General features: G+C 42.1%; 1 protein-coding gene across 3 annotated transcripts in view; it reads right to left on the reverse strand.

The window, feature by feature from the left end:
* Nucleotides 1-19,338, reverse strand: part of unc5a (unc-5 netrin receptor A) — a 143,426-nt gene that overhangs the window by 58,208 nt on the left and 65,880 nt on the right. For all 3 annotated transcript variants that reach the window (XM_035161778.2, XM_035161777.2, XM_035161776.2), the window contains exon 2: nt 12,747-12,962. In XM_035161778.2, coding sequence (XP_035017669.1) covers nt 12,747-12,962 — 216 coding nt within the window. The remainder of the gene's footprint in view (nt 1-12,746; nt 12,963-19,338) is intronic.

Below are 19,338 nucleotides of genomic sequence, written 5' to 3' on the forward strand. Positions count from 1 at the left end.
TTTGCTCGGGCTAACATGTTTCTCTCCCCCCCTTGTCTGACACGGCCTTGGGCGCTGAAGTAAATAAGGAAAGCTGCTTCAGGTAAGTCAGCCTGAACTTCCATCTGGTTGCCGAGTGCACCGTGCCATACAAATTGCATTAGGCCCCCCTCCCCCCTCCTCTCAATCGGTCAGTCCCTGTTGGGCCTTGGGTCGGCAGTGTTTGTCTGAGTTAGAAGGCAGAGGTTTTCAATAATCCAATGAAGGTATGTGGGCAAATGTAAATATTCAGCACAACAACACACAGCGTTCAGTAAACACCCTGGAGGGACACGCAGGCTCTCTGCAACACTCAACAATATTTTTTTCATATTTCTGAATCACTTTGACTTTGTAAACCTCATATTTGTTCATATGGATATTGAATAGTATTTTATCATAATGTTTGTATGTGAATTAATTTGCTATTTATATCTATACCCTATTTTCTAATTACAGCAAATGTTTTGATATAAATAAATGTACATTTTTACAGCTCTTTAATTTTCTATTTGTATCTGACCTAACAAACAACCCTTCAATGACAGAGTTTAGATTTACTGTGATTTTAAACCTCTTGTGTCAAGTAGGAAAAAAACTCAGATGAATGATAATATTTACATTTAATGCACCAACAGTGCTTCAGTGACTAAGATTTGTTTTTAATCAATGATAGACAATATGGTTACAGCAAAAATTTTAAGTCAGTCTTTCAGAACAGGTGGATATTTAAGCAGTTGAACTTCAAACTAAAGTTCTTCATCTTACATTAAAAAAAATCAAACACTGCAATATGGCACATAACCAGTGTGCAGCCCTCCTGCATTTACAGGACCTGCTTAACCTTGATAAGAAATGAGGATGTGCTAACAATCCGTAATGCCACGACTGAAAAACAACAACTTTCCACATCACGAGAAACCTCTGGACGGTCGGGGTTAACGATCTGCTGTGATGTCGATACAGACCAGTGGTGTGTCTCGAAATCAATCCTTCCAGAAGATGTGTGGGACAAAGTAAATACCCACAAGTCTTATCCACCACCCTCGCACCATGACACACAAGACATTCTGCAGGAGACAGCAGCAGCAGATAAGGAACCTACTACATAGCCTCAAAAGTATAAATAGTAGTTTATGAGGAATATGTCTCACGATGTAGCAGATGTTAAGATATATATATATATTTAAACCAGCGCTTATTTTCCTGGCATGATAAAAATGAGTATATTTAACATAACATGTAGTGTAATAAATAGAAGATGCATTAAAACATCTGTATTGTGTTTGAGCCCCTAAATGACACTGAAACCGCATGGTTCTCAATCCAGCGTGGGCTGTGTCGTCGAGGTTAAAAATCAACTATAATGTGAAGCATGAGGGGGTGAAGTGCTGTAGACCAAACAGGGATTGGGCCTTTAAATATTAATTTCTTTGTTCAGATGTGACTGTATTAATTATTAATAGTGTAGATGCAAGACAGAGAATTGTGGACTTTATAAATAACCCGACGCTGAAAATTGAGAGGAAATAAAAGGAGTGAAAGTACAGAGAAGACCCCTGAGCACTGGTTCGATATATCCCAGGTAGCAGGTTCCCGGAAGGTGGTGCTGGAATAACGTGCACACGTGATCAAATTGTTGAAAAAGGACAAAAAGCAAATATAACTGATGTATAAAGAAAAGAGATATGATGATCCAAGGGTGCGGTCCTCAATTAGATTATTTGCTATATTTGATTAATCATACATGTGAGAAAAATGTAATTGTAATGTTATTTACATTGCTTCTTTTCTCTCATCAAAACCCAAAGCGACATTTATTATAATATGAGACACAGAAAAGCAGCAATTGATCACAAGTGAGAAGCTGCAATCAATGAATATTGGGCTTTTCTTCCTTAAAGTGACTGCATGAAATGTCGAACACAAACTACCTGAATATAACAACAGCAACACATCCCAATACTTGTTTACCAAATAAAGCTTTTTTGTTCAGTTTTTAAATAAATAAATGTAAACGACCTGAAAGTTAAATTGATGGAATACTGAATCTCTTCCCTTTTGACTGCCCTTTAAATGCATGTTGCTCTGAGGTCTCTTGAAAGACGGGAGGAGGAAGAAAAAATGAAATAACAAACATCTTCAGAAAAACAAACACATGGTCGAAAAACAACGTGGATGAATGAATTATTAATTTGAATCACATAAAAATCCTAAAGGTTGCTCCTGATGGCTCCCAGACCAGGACTGCTCCTCTTGTTGTTGTCAACATGCTTCAATGAACAGCCGCTCCGGCGAAAAAAGGTTTTCCTCAAACACGTGCGCCGTCTGCATTTTTCCTTCTTTGTGTGTGTTTTTGTGGTCGCAAGGTTTACCACACAATTCCAGAAGTGCTGCATGAGGGCAGGAACATGCTGATCGTTGACTTGTGCTTTTATTCCTTGAAACATGAGGCGGAACACAATTTGCCTGGCTGTGTTTCACTCTGTCACCCTCCCCTGACCCAAAGTGCATCAGCCTGCAAATTCATGGTCCAGCTCTTGATTCAGTTGAGACTGTGCAGCAAATTCGATATAAACTTTACAGGTTTACATACGTTTGCTGCGTCCAACCATCCAAGACTGCAGATGTGCTGCACTGCCACTGGCAAGAGCTGCTTTAAGAGCAGGGAAGGTGTGATTTCTGGTAAGGTAGCACAAGCCAGAACGAGCTAAAATGTCAGCAAATTGGTTGTATTCAACGCTGGAAAGTCGCTCAAGTAAAGCAGTGATGTGTATCATATGCAAGAATTCGCAAACTTTGGAAACTTTATTCAAATCAAACAATAAATTCAACAAAGACAACCACAAAGCAAGAAACTCAACATAATGTTCACTACGCCATTACGTCCGGCAGTTTTAAAACCCCAACTTTAAATAATTTAATGTACGTTGCTACCATATGCCATTTTTCTAAATTTGTAAAAGGTACAACTCCTTTCTATATTTCCATCTTGTATACACCCAGGTCAGAACACCCCCCATGTCTTAATTTGATTAGTGTTTGTATGAGTTTATTCGGGATAAGGCCAATTAGAAAATGCAGTTTACAGGGTAGTGTCTTATTGTGACTATTGGCTTAATCTGGTTAATATTGGAATATTGTAAATGTGGTCAGTAATAACAATGATCACTTTCATACAGGCCTAGTAGCATATACAGCTGTAAATATACATTATATAAGTTGTTATTGTGTTTAAATGCACTGCGCTGCAAAGTCCAGGTATCGAAAAAACAGTTTGGGAAAGAAAAATGGCATCGTAACATCTCTACCTGCATTAAATCTCTTATTTGTGACATATTTCCATCTCTTACACAGCACTTCATGAGAAGATTGAAGCTATTCTTCTTCCCTCACTGTATAAATAGTTCTCTCTCTATGCCGCCACTTTCCCATACCCAGGACACCCTGCAGCTTCAAGTGGAAAATGGAGGAGAATGCGGCGAGTTGATGTTTGTTGGAGGAGTCTGCAAAATACCTATACTGGAAGTTTCCTTGGGGCCCAAACACACAAAGCATTAACTGTCAGTCACTGAGTTGCTCTGCCTATCAAAGATCTCGGCGGACTATTTAGCTGTCAGCTCCCGCACAACACCTCCCCGCCCCACTGTTTCTGAGCGAATTTGAGCAGAGCAGGTGCTGACTGACACCACAAACTCCCACTGTCTCCCTCCGTGAGCACAACACGGACGTCTTTTATTTCCACGGTGAGCTTAAAGACAAAATTACATTACAATGAGAAGAAGAGTAAAATGAGAAACATATCAAAACGTTCATTGCCTATAATCCAAAATAACAAGCCGGGGAGGCAGTTTACTGGCTGTACTCTGCTCTTTTCTTCGTTCTGATTTCCCACCTTGTTAAAGCAGAGCGATTTGAGGAACGTCGTAAAATCCAAGCACATTTGCAACTTTGGCCTCCATTTGCTCAGCACAAGTGGCCTGGGTAATGCCTGTGCTGCATTTCATTGCTGCATTCAGAACACATTTTATTCAGATGTCACAGTTAGGGCATGGAAGGCTTGGAACTACGGTTAGACGGATGCAAGCAAATATTTCCACTTTTCGAGGAAGGTACACAGACTGTGTGCATCACTAGTGAAAGGTTAGAATGCAGAGCGTTGTGTGGCAGGAAGAAGCAGTCATCCGATGTTATTCAAAAATGATGAATTCGACATGATCACACAGATTTTTTAAATGCTTTTTAGCAGCAAGTGCTACTGAAAGCACCACATGCAAACTACAAATGCTTGAAGGTCTGTATTGATAACGTGTCTGTCTTCACCAGACGCGGTAAATAAAAAACTGCAACTATTCAGGACAGAACCACTGAGACTGCTGAATGTATTCCAACTTCCAGCAAGGGCACAGCTTTTGTGAGACTGACAAATGCTAAATGACTTGAGAGAAGGCAGAGCGTGAGGCTGACGCTGGATATATTTTGGTGGGCGGACAAAAGCTGTGAGTGCGGGAGATTGGAACGCCGGCGTTGTTGTTGTTTGACAAATGGTAATTCTTTTTTTTCTCCCCACTTTTGTTCCACTAATTGCAGTTAATTTTGAATTTCATTATTCCTGCATGTCAAGACCAACTTCAAGGGACCAGACCCTGTGCACTTGAAATTTCTAAATAAAAATACGACTCGTGCAAAGTCGGAGACACCGAGAGGTGCGGCCTTTTGTCTGAGTCTATCTGTGAGATCAATCAGCACAGCTGCTTGGTGTTTAATTCTTCCTGCCTCTGTTTCCTCTCACGGCTCCGAACGCACTTGCGGTTGTCTCAACACCAGACAAACACAGGCTTCAATTAAATCCACTTTGACTTCCTGCTCACTGGGAGTGTGGTGCGTTGCTTTGAGAAAGGTCTGCCTCGACACACACGCCGAGACAGACGCAGCGCTGACCCGCCTGCGAAGCCTAATAGAACACGTTGACAGATGTGTCACGGGAACAATTCACCTTGCCATCTGTTTTTCAGTGCTTCACGGCCAAATCCTTCTGCCTCCGTCCTGCAATCAAGGACAGGATGAAATACAAGTCCCATTATGGGGTTGCAGCAAATAATGCATTATCAATTAGTCCCCTTGGCTACTGATCGATGCTTAGCAGGTGGTACAAGGCCATTTTGTTCATTTAGGACTATATAGTCCTCTTCCCCCCTGATTCTCTTATTTCCTTCTGTTCATTAGATCCTGGCTGGCCGACCTATCAGGTTTTGCTTAAATTGCAGCAGGAGTGTTCTTCAATATTCCATTAGAGATCACGTTTAATCACTGTTGTGTGGACCAAAAGCTATTAGGAGGACTGTCCTGAATGAACCTGACTTTTGATGGCCACAAAGTGACAGTGAACTCGCCACTGCTTTTACCAAACATCATGTAAGAGGACCCCCTATATGTCTCCGATTTATCCCTCCATGCTGTTGATGGAAAGGAAAAGAGAGTAAGGAAATGTGTAATGCAGGGCCAGAGAGAGGGGAGAGTGGGCGGGAGTTTGTGTGAGAGACGTGATTGGCTGCCATAATACCAGGGATAAGTATTGCGGTATTAAAATAAAGGTTACAGATCATTTCAGCTAAGCCTAGCTTATCTCCCCCTTAGATCAGACATTAAATATGTCATCACATTACAATCCAGGATCTAGTCAATCAGAAAATACATATTTTATACAAATGAATCCTCCCTGGTTTGCAGATGGAGGGGTTAGCCCTGTGGTGCTACAATACTTTATTAGTTCTGTTCAGAGAGCGATAGATGGTTTTAAAGGATTTACAGACCACGTCATACGAGGTATTTAGATTGCAAAGGATTGACAGAGGACAGGAGCTGGTGCTGATAACTCAGGGGGTAAAAGCATGGGGTTATATTCCTTTATGGCAGTTTTGAAATGAGATGTGGTGTTACAAAAGAAGAATATTAAAGAGTTTATTTATATTGCATTCATGATTCCACTGTAAACTGAAAAAAAAAAAAACCCTCATGTGTAGCGTTTGATTATTGTCCCCATCATCTTCTTTTTTCATTGTCGAAGCCTTGTGAGCATCCGGTTCAATCAACAAAGAAAATATAATCTCCCCCATCTGTATAAAGCAGTTACCGGGGGTTTATTATATTAGGAATGTGAAATGCATGTATTTTCCACCTGAGAGGGTTTGCGGCACCGGTGACAACACGACACGTGGATCAAAATCATTTCCATCAGCGGTGGCAGATGAAATGCAAACAAAATCAAATCAGTCTTGCCCATACAATGCTCCGCCGCTTCAAATGCCAATCTCCCTTCTCCTCATCATGTGTCTGATGAGAAATCAGTGTGTGCGAGAATCTCCTAATCTATGCAAACACACTGTCAGCATTGATTTGTTCGGAGGGGATATGTCTTTATTAGGACTCGCCAGACGTCTCCGTTTCTCCTGTCCTATAAAGGATGACCTGGGAAAGACACAGAGCCGGTTGGGCCGTTGGAAGCAGTTGCAGCCATAACAATTGAGATAAGTTACTGAGGACTGGTAATGAGAACCGATAGACTCGAGGATGGATCAATAGCGGACACTGATACCAGGAGAGGAAGGACAAATTGTGACATCTCTTTCCTTTTCCATGTTCAAAGGAGCTTTAGAGAAGTGGCCCTGACTCTGTGTGTGTTGGTGTGTAGGAGGAGTCCTGTGTGTTCACACAACACAAAGGGGTGTCAGTAAGTCTGACTAACTGTTCAGCGCACGCACACACACACACACACGCACACACAGTGAGCTGCAGCAGCTCTTTTTGTCTTTCGTGCACAGAATCAGTTTCAATAAACAGACCTGTGTGATGAGGGCTGAGGTCAACTCTGCTGTAGGTGCTTATCCACGTGTCATGTTTTCTCCTGCCGGAGCTTTGCATACCGGGCAGCAGGTCTGACGCGTGTCTGGCCATCAGGCCTCGGTCAGTTATTATACTTAAACCCCGTCAACTTACTCTGACGTTTGCCCGAGTCTGCTGGGAGTCAACATGGATGGATTTTGCTGAATATTGCCTCGCCGTACAGGGACAGACCCATTTATCTTTGCAACAGCCACGTTTTTCTGATATTACTTCATCTCGGTTCTTCTGCGTGAAGGTGAGGGGATTATCGATTAGAGCGTCTGCTCTCCTCGACCAGTCTGTTTTTCCATTTGATATCCTTATGAAAACATGCACACGGGTCATCTGGAATCCATCCCCTCAGCGTTCTTAGTACAGTTAAGTGTTCACCTTCATCATCTGGTGCAGACAAAGGACTTGAGTCTGTTTTTCTCTGCTTCTCTAGCACACAGATATTTATCAGATGTAGCATATTATAAAAGTTATTGTGCATTATTTTTTACCTTAGCATGTTACTGTTGCTTTATAGACAAATATATGCACAAATCAGTGTATCATGTCGTCATTTTACATTGTGCTGTCAGTTTGATGCAGTAAATCAATATTTTCTAGAAAACTAAACATAATTTCTTAGTTTTTCTGGTGATTTGAATACCAGACAGTTGAAGGGGCTTCTTCACACTGAAGCATCAAAAAAGTCTATAATACTGCCATAAAGCAGTCCTATAAGAGATGGAAAGTGAGAACTGGTTCCAGATTTTCCAAACCACCAGATCCAAATAAAAATCTGGATCTGGTGAATTTAAATGCGTTTTCATGAGGGGACTGTTGGGCCTCGGCCGAGGCATGCGAGTGAGATTCTGGTTCCGTCCAGCAACTTCTGACAGTCGTGCAATGCAAAGTAACGACATTAAACTCATGGCCGGAATGACATTTCAGTCATTTCAAATATGGGTAGAAACACCAGAGATATTTCTACATAACACGGGCTGAAATTTCAGGAACACCACATATCTTACAATCTACACACGAGGGCCACTGCTCCTTAACCGAGTAGCAAATCCATTACAGAGGGTTAACATCCTACGTTGTTATAAAATTAGCCTCTGCACAGTCACGTGCGTGCCTGGAATCAGACTGATAAGCTGATTGGATAATGGCATTGTTATCATCCATACTACTCAGTGATTTGCAACATCACTGACACAAGTCCAATGCAGTAAAAACAAGTCTCCGCACTATTCTATTCGAATTACAGCTTTTATTCACCCTGGTCAGATGTAACATTATAGTGCTCAATTTTACTGCAGTGATTCAACATTAAACTGATACTGTATAGTAGCACTGACACTGTAAGTATCTTAAAGTGGGAAAATAAGCTTTTACATATGCTGCTCTGGTGGCTCCAATTATATCTAAATTGTTTTTGACTGATGAAATCAATGAATTACTGCAGAAGCTGGACAGTCTCTGTTCTGGCAGCTGATGTTTTGTGGGTGTTCAGAAACCTTGTTTTCTTGGACTTCAAGTTATTGATTTGGACTGGTCATGGTTATTCTTATGGTTTTAGGCGATTGGTTCCATTTGGTTCCCTTCAGATAATTTTATAAACTGTCTTACATGACTTTTATAAAATACATTCGTGATTTCATAAGTGCATAAATGTAATAAAGCCAGGAAACCATTAAAAGTATTTCTAATGATTCTTTCCTGGGTAGATAAATAACATGAATCATATATATTAAAATATAATATATATTATCTATCATCAACTGCCACACATGCAGTAACAAACCAATTACCTAATTCTGCAGAAAGCTTACAATTTTGTAGGACTGCTTATTATACCACAATGATAATTACTATAATAATTACTGAAGATGTCTTGTTGATGGACCACTAACGGGACAAAGACTGAAAGAAGCATCATGTTGAACAAAGGACAGCAGAACACGTGTGTGAATCATCTCCAGCAGTGACTCTTGACTCTGATGGGTCCACATGCCATTTAAATTCAGTTTCTGGAATTAAGAGAATTAACGCCAAGGCTTGACTCGTCATTTCCATAACTAAGGAACGAGGATCCCTGATGAGAATAACAATCAGTCTGAGAAGACCAATCAGTGAAATTGAGGCTGATATCTGTGGGCTCATACTTACATCTATGTCTTTGTTCATGGAGGGAAGAAGCCTGTTTATTTTGTAAAGCACGTGCAGAGACCACCGCTCAGTAGGTAGGACATCCTTCAGAGTTCCTCTCAGAGAAATGGGTTACTTTGAGGAGGCGATTTTTCACTGTTACACTGGGTATAAATTGTCGATCAATTTTTGTCAACTTGGGTATGTGCCCAAACTCCTCATTCCTCCCTCCTCCAGGCATCGTGTTGATATCGGGTAGCTTCTGGTGTGACAGAGGTCCTGGTTGCTTGGCAACAGGTATAGAGTACAGAGTCCAGTGTGACTGTGACGACCAGGGTGAGAGGAGAGGCTGACAAGCCTGTGCCACACACACACACACACACACACACGACCACACACACACACACACACACACACACCACAATTTGATGTGTGTGCCTCACATGTTTCTTGCAGGAAAGGGGATTAGAGGGAGCCATCAGTAAACTCCTCAGGGCAGTGCTGACATTAAACAGCACAAGTGTTTGAGAGATCGATGTGCGTACCTTGGAGTGGCCATACCTCTGGACAACCACGTGTCCTTCATAAATGCACAGCCCCACATATAACACATTCATCATCAAAGACAGCCGGACGACCGAGTGATCAGGAGAGCTGTGAGGAGGCTCAGGAACTTCACAGGGTTCGAAAAGAGGCGAGGCCCCATCGCAGCCGCACCCGGCACGACAGATTTGTTTCATAGACATATAAACGCAGACTGTAACAGCTCATAACCACATGGCAAATAGTCCATCATCATTAAATGCTGGCAGAGGGACCTCGCATTGGTAATACGATTTTTTCTCATAAACTCTGCAGTTAAAAGGTGCACATTGTGCTCTTGACAAATCTTGCTATTGACAAAACATAATTCACACTCATCGTATCAAAGGGAAGCACTTGACTTCACAATGACACCAGTTTGCACTCACAGACCTGCAAATAAAACGTCAGGCATTCAAAGAAACCAGGTTCACTGATGAACGTGTTCTACGTGCACTGTAGTGATCTGGATCTACAGTCTGATTTCTACTAGGGCCTGACGATATGGGCAAAAAATTATATCAAGATAAAAAATTCACATTAGTTAATATATATATTAACATTATGAATGCTACATTATTATTTATTTTAAGTTTAAAGACATTTTTCCTACTGAGTGAAGGTTGTGACTTTAAAATCTTCATGAGCAAAGACAAACACTTGATAAACAGCTAAATATTTTCCAAATCTGAAGATTATATTGATATATATTGGACTTTTGTTATATTACTATTGATAACAATTCTATTGCAATAATCATTGGTATTGTTTTATCAACCAGTGTTAATTCCTACCTTTAGCTTCATTTAAAAAGCATGGCTTTATTTATTGTAACTGTATTAGCAAGTCGACACTGTTGTGACAGGCAGAGTGAAGCTTTCCCTTACAGTGACAGTGACATCAAATGTAAAGACATTCTGGGGACAGATTTCTGTTCATCTCAATTTCAGGGGAAGAAATTCGAAAATCATCGTCACACTGTGTCTCTAGTCCGTCGTCATGCACATGTGAACATGTAAAAAGCTGATAAGAAACCTGGTTATGTGTAAACATGGCAGACATATTTGCTCTCCCCAGGACAACTCCACCTGGGGAAACCAGATTTCTCTAATCTCCTGCCCCACTTACAGAAACCAGGTTTCTTGTTTAAATGGCATTTAGGAAAGAAGCTTAGTGTAGAACTGTTACTTCAGTGCAAGTAATCGCACTTTAATACAGGATCACTGTAACTGAAGTAACTCACAGAAAGATAACACAATAATTATCTGCTTAACTCTATGTCAGGGCTCACAAAAGGCTTTACCTTTATTTGTTGGAGCAGTTCTTTAACATTTCAGGAGCCAAAAACTCTGATCGGTCAAAGGAGTGTTGATATTGGCAACATATTTATTTGCAGCCCCCTCAACAACTGTGAGGAGAACTGAGAGAGCAGAACCTTCATTTAAGCAACACAGGAAGGAAGATCGCATTGGGAATTGATCCGAGTTTATCAGTGTTGACTTACTGACAATTTTCACTTAATGATCCGAATCCTCAAGCGCTCCCTGGTGTGTTTGCTTTCTGTTCACAAATCAGGAACAAGAATTCACTTTTCATACTCTTTTTATTGCCGTTATTCACAAGAGCCTGACTCCAAAACAAAGCCGAATGCAGGAGGAAGAACAAATCAACAAATCAAATCAAAAAGCTAGAGTCGGGGTGTGACCGGCTGAGAGGTTGTGACATGAGGTGACGAGCTTCCACTCGTAGTCAAGAATAATGACAAAAATCTCGACTCTATAGAAACACAGCCACATTTTAGTGTCTTCTAACATCTGCAGCACAAAGAAACAGCTCCTGTTCTGCAAAGAGCTGCATCCCAAATCACTCACAGTGCCTCGGAGTCACTCATGTAGCAGAGAACTTACAAAGAAATCTGTTTTTCTAAAAAGAAAAAAGATCAAAATCTCAGTGTGGGAGAATATTTGTGTTTGTTCGTAAACTCCATCAGAAACGCTCAGCTACAAAAGGTGGAATCGACACTTAAGTTACCTTCATGATATTTCTTTTTGACCTTTTTCTCCACGTTTGCTGAGCTGCTGGATGTTAATGTTAAACCTTACCCTGGGTACAGTGTTAGCAGGTCGAACTCTTAAGCTGAAAATAAAGAGGGAGTGTGTTTAGGAATTTTACATTTTCCTGCTCTGAACGCCTTCCACTTGTGTTTTTGTGTTGGAAATATGGTCATGTATTTTAACTAATAACACACAAATCATTGTTTTGTTCTTGTCCATACTGAAGACACTATTAAATATTCAGTGTAACTTGGAAAACAAGATGCAGGCCCCGTGCTTTTCCTGGTTACAGGCAAAAATCCAGTAGATAGCTCAGGGAACGTGACCAAACACAAATATTGTTTCAAAATGATTTTCGACAGATCCCAGCATCTGGTCCGGTATCCACACTCTGTCCGTCTGTGTTGTGCTCAGCTGGCATGTCCATCTTTTTATAAATGTATTTGTTATATATATATATAGTAACAAATCTGAGCCAAGCTTTGAGTGTGAGTGTGTGTGTGCGTTCCCACTCCCCCCAGAAAAACCTGTCATTCTCATGTTTCCTGTTCCCAATCAGTTGACAGGCTGTGAATGGCTGGTTTGATTTTGCAGATCGGTGCTGAATCACACCACATCAGTGTCAAACATGTTTATGACACTGATGGCGGAGGCGCGCGCGCGGGGGGGGGGGAGGTCGCAGCACAACAGAGAGAAAAACAAACAGGTCTCCAAGGTGATTGAAAGATTTCTGAGAGTGAAACCAAAGTGCTTATTATGAGACTGGCAGAGTAAAGAGGCTGGAGGATGAGCCAAGAGCCTGATGGAGCACAGTAATCACAGGAAAATTGCAAACCTCAGTTTCAGCACGCAAACACTTTACATAATGTATCTAAGGAGCCGCACATGTCACACATCTGCAGCAAACATCCCAAACCAGGTGAAATCTCAGAAAAACACATCCAGAAAGAGTCAAACTGGAGCCAGACTGAGATGGAAATAAATGATTCAGAGGGTGTGTGTGTGTGTGTGTGTGTGTGTGTGTGTGTGTGTGTGTGTGTGTCTGAGTGTGTGTGTGTGTGTGTTGTTTACCTGTGGCCGGGTCAACCGTCCTCTCAATCAAATGGTCGTCCTGGTGGACCCACTCGCCGTTGCACTTGAAGTAGATCTGTGTGGCCGGGGTGGAGCGGCAGGTCAGCGTCACCGGCTTGTTCTTCACGATGAACTCGTCCTCCGGCTCCACCAGGAAGTGAGGTAACAGGTCCGAGAAGGCGGCTGGGAGCGTTGCCGTGGCCGTGTGCTCGGAACCTTTGGGGAATAAAAAAGCGGAAGAGGTTTTTAGAGGCATGCCAAAAGTGAAAAAGTGTAAAAAAGCTTTTAAGATCTCAAGTTGACATGAGGCAGGAGCTGAACCTCCCCCCCCACCCCCCGCTCTGCTGTTGTGACTGCACGGCGAGTGAGTGAAAATGCATCAGACACCGAGTATCTAATGCATAGATTCAGTGTCCTTGGAGAATTGGGGCTTCTACAGTAAGAATGCAAATGAGAGAGGCTGAACAAGACAGATGGACAGAGCGAGTGACAAAGAGAGACAGAGCTGCATGGAGGACAGCTGGCCCTGTGCGCTCATGACTGGGATTGGACCCGTAGTGGAGTCCGTGTCTTAACTCCAGCTCTTAATCACAGCCCTTTAACATCACCGCTGACGGACTAGCGGCCATAAATCCTGTCTCAGCGTCTAGGCCACTCCTCACTGTGTTATAGGTCTCTTAAACCGGGTCTCTAACTCTACCCACATTAAGCAAGAAAGGGGAAGTGAGGCGGGGAGGACGGAGAGATGACCGACAGCTAGACAGCCAGTTAACTTGAAATCACATCTCATATACAGGGGATGCTGTTTTTTTACTCCTCCGGAATCTCACATGACATGTATGAGATGTGAGGGAAGAGGAGGGAAGACACACATCCTGAGAGATGCAGGAGCTGCTCTTCAGTGGGACAATACCACGATTTACAGCACATTCTTAACGCTCGGTGAAAATGTTCAACACAAACGCCGGATGACACAGTTGGAGCCTACAGCATGATGCCTCCTCCGCGAATACAGTGTCTCTCTCTAAACATATTAGCCTTGTGCGAGAGATAAGTAGAAGCGGCGAAATAACCTCCTTACACTGCTAGCACTCAGGGGAGACCAGTAAATCCCAAAATAAAACCCCTTTAAAAGGAGTGTAATATTAATTTACTGCCCTGAATCCAATATGGCTGACAGACCAGGCATTAACAACCTTCTCCATCACTCCCTGTGCGGCAGGAGAGCACGGGAGTCCACATCTCTCATAATGAAACGGCAACGCTCTCGCCGACCTCTCTCTCCCCTTGCTTCCTGTCCGCCCTAACCCGGCCTGCGTTCATCCTTGCAGCTTGCTGATGCCCAGGTCAGGGATAATATTAGGTTGTGTCATAAACACCAGTCTGTCAGTTCCTCCCCCACCACACACACACAATATCTCTCTTTCTTCTCCCTTTCATTTTTTTCACCCGTGTGCTGAGTTGCTAATTCATCAGGATGAGCTACAGTGAAGCACGCCGCCGCTGAACCCCATTAATGTTTTGTGTACATGTTTAACTCTTAATGAAAACTAAATGTTCTGTGTCCAATGAACGACATACATCACACGCTGACACTTTGCCTTTTCTCCCCCACACTTTATGATTGCGGCGCATTTGCCGAGAAGAAAATGTCATTAATATGGCAGCTCTCTATATTCAGGACAAAACACAGCTGCCTGACATTATTTATTCTATGTACGTGAGAGCGTGTCGAGGAAAAGGCCACAGTTCATCATGAATGGTGAGTATAATTGCTCTAACGAAGAGCCAAAACTTTGCTAATAAACAGCGTGGGACCAGCAGGTCAGGTTATTTGAAAGTGCGCTGGTCCTAATGATGGCGGCTTCTTCTAATGGGCCGCCTTCCAGCTCTGTGACCACGGCTATTAGCTGGCCGGGCTGACCCTCTGTATTCCCCGCAGACTGAAGACGACAGCTCGGTAAAACAGTGGGCGAGCCTCACCTCACACCTGCCAGGTTAATCATCTCACAGAGAACGGATGATGTTGAAACAGAGAGCGGTAAAACCGTAGCCACCTGAGACGCCCGACGAGCCGCCAGAACGGCTGTGATGAACTCATGATGCTGTTAATTCGCCGCCAGCTCCTCATTTGCAGAGGTCACATTCAACGGCATCTCTCAACTTTTGATGATGTTTCCAATTTGTGTTTGTGTGTGTGTGTGTGTTTGTGTGTGTGTGTACTTGTGCGTGTCAAAAGGAATGGGGTTAGTCTTCCATTTTAGTACATGCACTTTAGGTTAATGAGGTTAAACACGTAATTTCTTTAGAGAAATAAATTGTCATTTTATGAGCAGGGGATTCCAGTCACGTACTGCTTTATATCAAACCCATAATGGAGGGCTGATGCGTAGTAAATTGGCTGAGATTATTGTCATGACACAATGTACTTCAAAGTCAACGTGCACACACACACACGTGCACGCACACACTGGGAGTATCAGCTACTTAACAGACTTCTTGCGGGTCAATGCACAAATCAAATAGACGCACAGCAGCACTACGGGCACTGCATTATACTCCACTGAATGTAATAGGCTAAAGCGGCCATTAATTGTTAAATGTATCTGAGCGCATTGCCGGATCATTTTGTAGACACACAAACAACCGACGCGGCACGCTAAACGTCTCCCGCGTTGATCGTTGGGCCAATGAAGATGATTTAATTGATACAACATGCTGGATGTGTTGCTGGGGCCCAATAACCGTTACATAGCTCTGCGTGGCTTCCTGCATTTCTACAAACAAGAATCCAGGAGAATCATTTTGATTCTTGCACTTTAAAAAAAAAAAGAAATTCGAAGGTTGCGACCTGATATTTGTCTGCAGCTGCCATTCTCTCCAGAGACAAATCAACTGACCTAAAACCAATGCACGCACAAACAGAGACACACACACATACATGGACACACGACAAGGGTGCAGCAGCTGTCAGTGCGCCGAGCCATGATGGCCAGGGCAGAATGCCTGCTGCACACAGACCCCCACGTCTCATCTGTCCAGCTGACCACATCAACTCCAAAGTCTCACCCTAACCCTAACCGGCATGAGGAGGAGGAGATGAAGAAGCCACGATGAAGTCAAACACACTACAAAATAAACTGTATCTAACTAGAAGGGCACTCAGTAGAGTCCATACCCCCGCCAAGGCCACAACAGTCCCCTTATGAAACCACATTTAAATTCACTAAATACAGATTGTTATCTGCCCCAAGTTGCACACACTCATGAATATCAGTCCCCTCACATGCGCTGGAGCTGCCCAAAGGTCCAGGAGTTTTGTTCTGCCATACACATCACGTAGCGGAAAAGAACTGGCTCAAATATCCCTTCCTCCCTGGGTCTGTTTATTTTGGGTGACCCCTGTGCATTGAGTAAGTAAGTAAGTGGACCAAGACGGCCTTTTTGTCAGGGAGGAAGTTTCCTGTTAAAGGTTGGAAATCTACTTCGGCACGGTCACCATCACTGTGGCACATCTCTCTTGGTCACCTGCTGCCCCAGAACCATTATCGTATCGGCTACTTGATAAGGTGGAGGACTGTGACTTGAAATGAAGCCTGTACCACTGTTATACATCAGGCACTTCCAGCTCATTAAAAGAACCTTTATTTATTACATATCAAATAATTATGCGTCAACTCGAGAAATATATTTTGTTACATATTTTTTTTATATGTATATTTTTCTCTTTGTATGGATGTCTTTTAAGTTTTTTTTTCCTTCTTCTTACTTCCCTATTAAAGGACAATTTGAAATACCCCTTTTGAATAAACATTTACGAAGATCCTGTTGTGAAAAAACAATACAAACCATAAATACATTTCAGTACCCAAAACAAGCCAGATTTTTTATCCATGCCCTATCTAGCAATGTAAAAAAAAAAAAAAATCCTGGATCTTTCCCCTGATCCAGATTCGCTCAAAAATTCAATACGTTCTTTCTTGGGCGATGCCTCACCCCTCCACCAAATTTCATGGAACTCTTTTTCTTAGGTTTTGCGTAACTCCTCTAACAAACAAACAAACAAACAAACAAACACAGAGGAAAACATAACCTCCTTGGCCGAGGTAAAAATCTGAAAAAGCTATATTCCTGTAACCGCTGTAACTGTACACGTCCTCAGCATGCATGGATTAGAAGTGTTGCAGTTTTGTAAACGTCTTCTGTTTCCACCCATCTTCAATATTTCATAAAGATTTTTTACTTTAATGTCACCTGCTGTATCATTTTCCAGGAGTAGGTGGTTTTTTTTATGTACACATACCTCAGGTCTCACTTTGAAATGGAATTCAACCCATGATTCTTCACTTCACTCGTGTCAGTGTGCCGCGTGCCGCTAATTTCTGTTTTCACCATTTATAAAATAAGCATTCATTTTAAAATTTCACTCCTTATTATCTAATCGGAGAACAGAATTACTGAAAGCATGAAGAATGTCAGCGTATGAGAATGTCAGCGGGGGAAGAGAAACCATAGCTGCAGAGGAAATAACCCTCTTTTGTGTTCCTCTCTCATGGCACTAACACGTCGTGTGCCCTTTGGAGCCAATTACGTTTTTTTTTCTTCTTCAACCACGTCATGTCCCCGAAGAAAAGCATCATTGAGCAATCACTGGGCATAATTTACATCACAGTGATGAACAGCAGCTATAACAAGTGTTTTATGACACAATCAGCGCCTAACAATGTCCTCTGAAATTAATTCAATTAAAATTACTATGCAGAATATTAAACCATTCCATGTTTAGTTGCCATTAACAACAAGTCACAGCCACCTTGTTGATGTTTTTACCTTCAGAGCGCTCAAGTTTTCTCAAGTGGTTTTCTTGATGCTTTTTGAACCACACAGAGTGTCTTTATTTAGCATTCACTCCAAATGTAATATATGGACCTATGGGTTGTGGGAATGAGAGCATCATTGCTGAATAGTTGAAAATCTTAAATATGCCCCTGACAATATTAACACTGGGAGTGATTATACACAGAAAGAGGCAGGAATGGGAGAGTGAAGAGGGAGGGAGAGAGAGAGAGAGAGAGAGAGAGAGAGAGAGAGAGAGAGAGAGAGAGAGAGAGAGAGAGAGAGAGAGAGAGAAAAACTCCATCCAGCATCATATATAATCTGGAGCACGGCTGACTGATGTATGTTTGTCCCCAGATGACAAATATTTACTCCTCCACATGTCTGGGACTCAGAATACATTTTTCATTGAGACAACCATGCTTCAGCGAGCACTCCCTCAACCACAAACACACACATACGCACACACAGAGACCCACCCACACACACGCATTGTTATAGGTCCCTTTTGGGGACAAAAAACAGTTGTTCGTTCCCCCTTTGTGTCCATAATTAACTGGTCTTTAGTCTGATATATATATATATATCGCAAAAGCTAGCCTATGACAGAAAACACACCATTCACACAGACATGCACACACTTGCAAAAAAATCAGGCAACATGCAAAAAGAAGGGAAGGGCTGCTCCCATGTGTATTTTTCCTCAATCAATAACAGATGTAGAATTATGCACGCAAACAAAAACGCATGTTAACACAGACATGTTTAAACACCAACAATTCAGCGTCCGTCCAATATCCACGGTCATTAAGGTTGCTCTGAAAAAAAAAAAAAATCAATCACTGGAAATACTCTCGATTAGAAAAACGCTCTGATGCATTTAACAACATGTAGGGGAGATGGCACCCATAGAAACCCAAACCCGCATCCCATCACATTTCTAAGAGGGGTGGAGGGATACTTAAAAAAGAAAGAAAGAAGGTATTGAAGCACAGAAGGAGAGGAGGGGACTGGGAGGACGAGGGTGCATATGCAAATTATCCTCACACATGCCACATGTGATGTTATTACAATCTTCTCCCGTTTAAATGAATAGAAAATTCGCTGCTAAGCATGTACATGGATGCGGGGCTGTGCATCTGTGTGCATATATTAACTCAGGATACTAATAACACGCTGCCTACAGGGCTCCCCGACGAGAATATTTCCACGATAGATGTGCCACCGAAGCGCAGGTTACATCGTCAACTTTGAGAATTGCCTTCAAAAGCCGGTGACATGAATCATCTCTCCTCACACAGGCAGCACTTTGGATGATTAAATGCTGTTTTTTGTCGTTAAACAGTTTCTCAACTAAAGAAACAAAAGTTGGAGCTGTTAGTTGTAAATACGGTGCACAGCTCAGCCTTACACCCCTGAACAGGAGCTTACAATCTGCTTATTCCGGTTTGTTGATTATTATTATTATTTATTTCATTTTTTCCCTGTCATCTATTTGAAAGAACACCTCAGCAGGGGGGTGGGGGTGGGAGGCCGAAGCGGGTGAGAAATCGTACCATAATAATAACTTTATTTGTATAGCACTTATCTGAACAGGGTTACAAAGTGCTTCAGAGAAAACTCCATGGCAAAAAGAAGAATGAATTATAAATCAAATCAAATTATCAATTCAGTTCAATTTTAAGGGGCAAATCAGAACATAATAACATTTTATAGAGAAACCCAACAGTTCCCACAATGAGCAAACACTTTGGTG

The sequence above is a fragment of the Hippoglossus stenolepis genome, chromosome 7, assembly GCF_022539355.2.
Source record: "Hippoglossus stenolepis isolate QCI-W04-F060 chromosome 7, HSTE1.2, whole genome shotgun sequence".
Classification (NCBI taxonomy): domain Eukaryota; kingdom Metazoa; phylum Chordata; class Actinopteri; order Pleuronectiformes; family Pleuronectidae; genus Hippoglossus; species Hippoglossus stenolepis.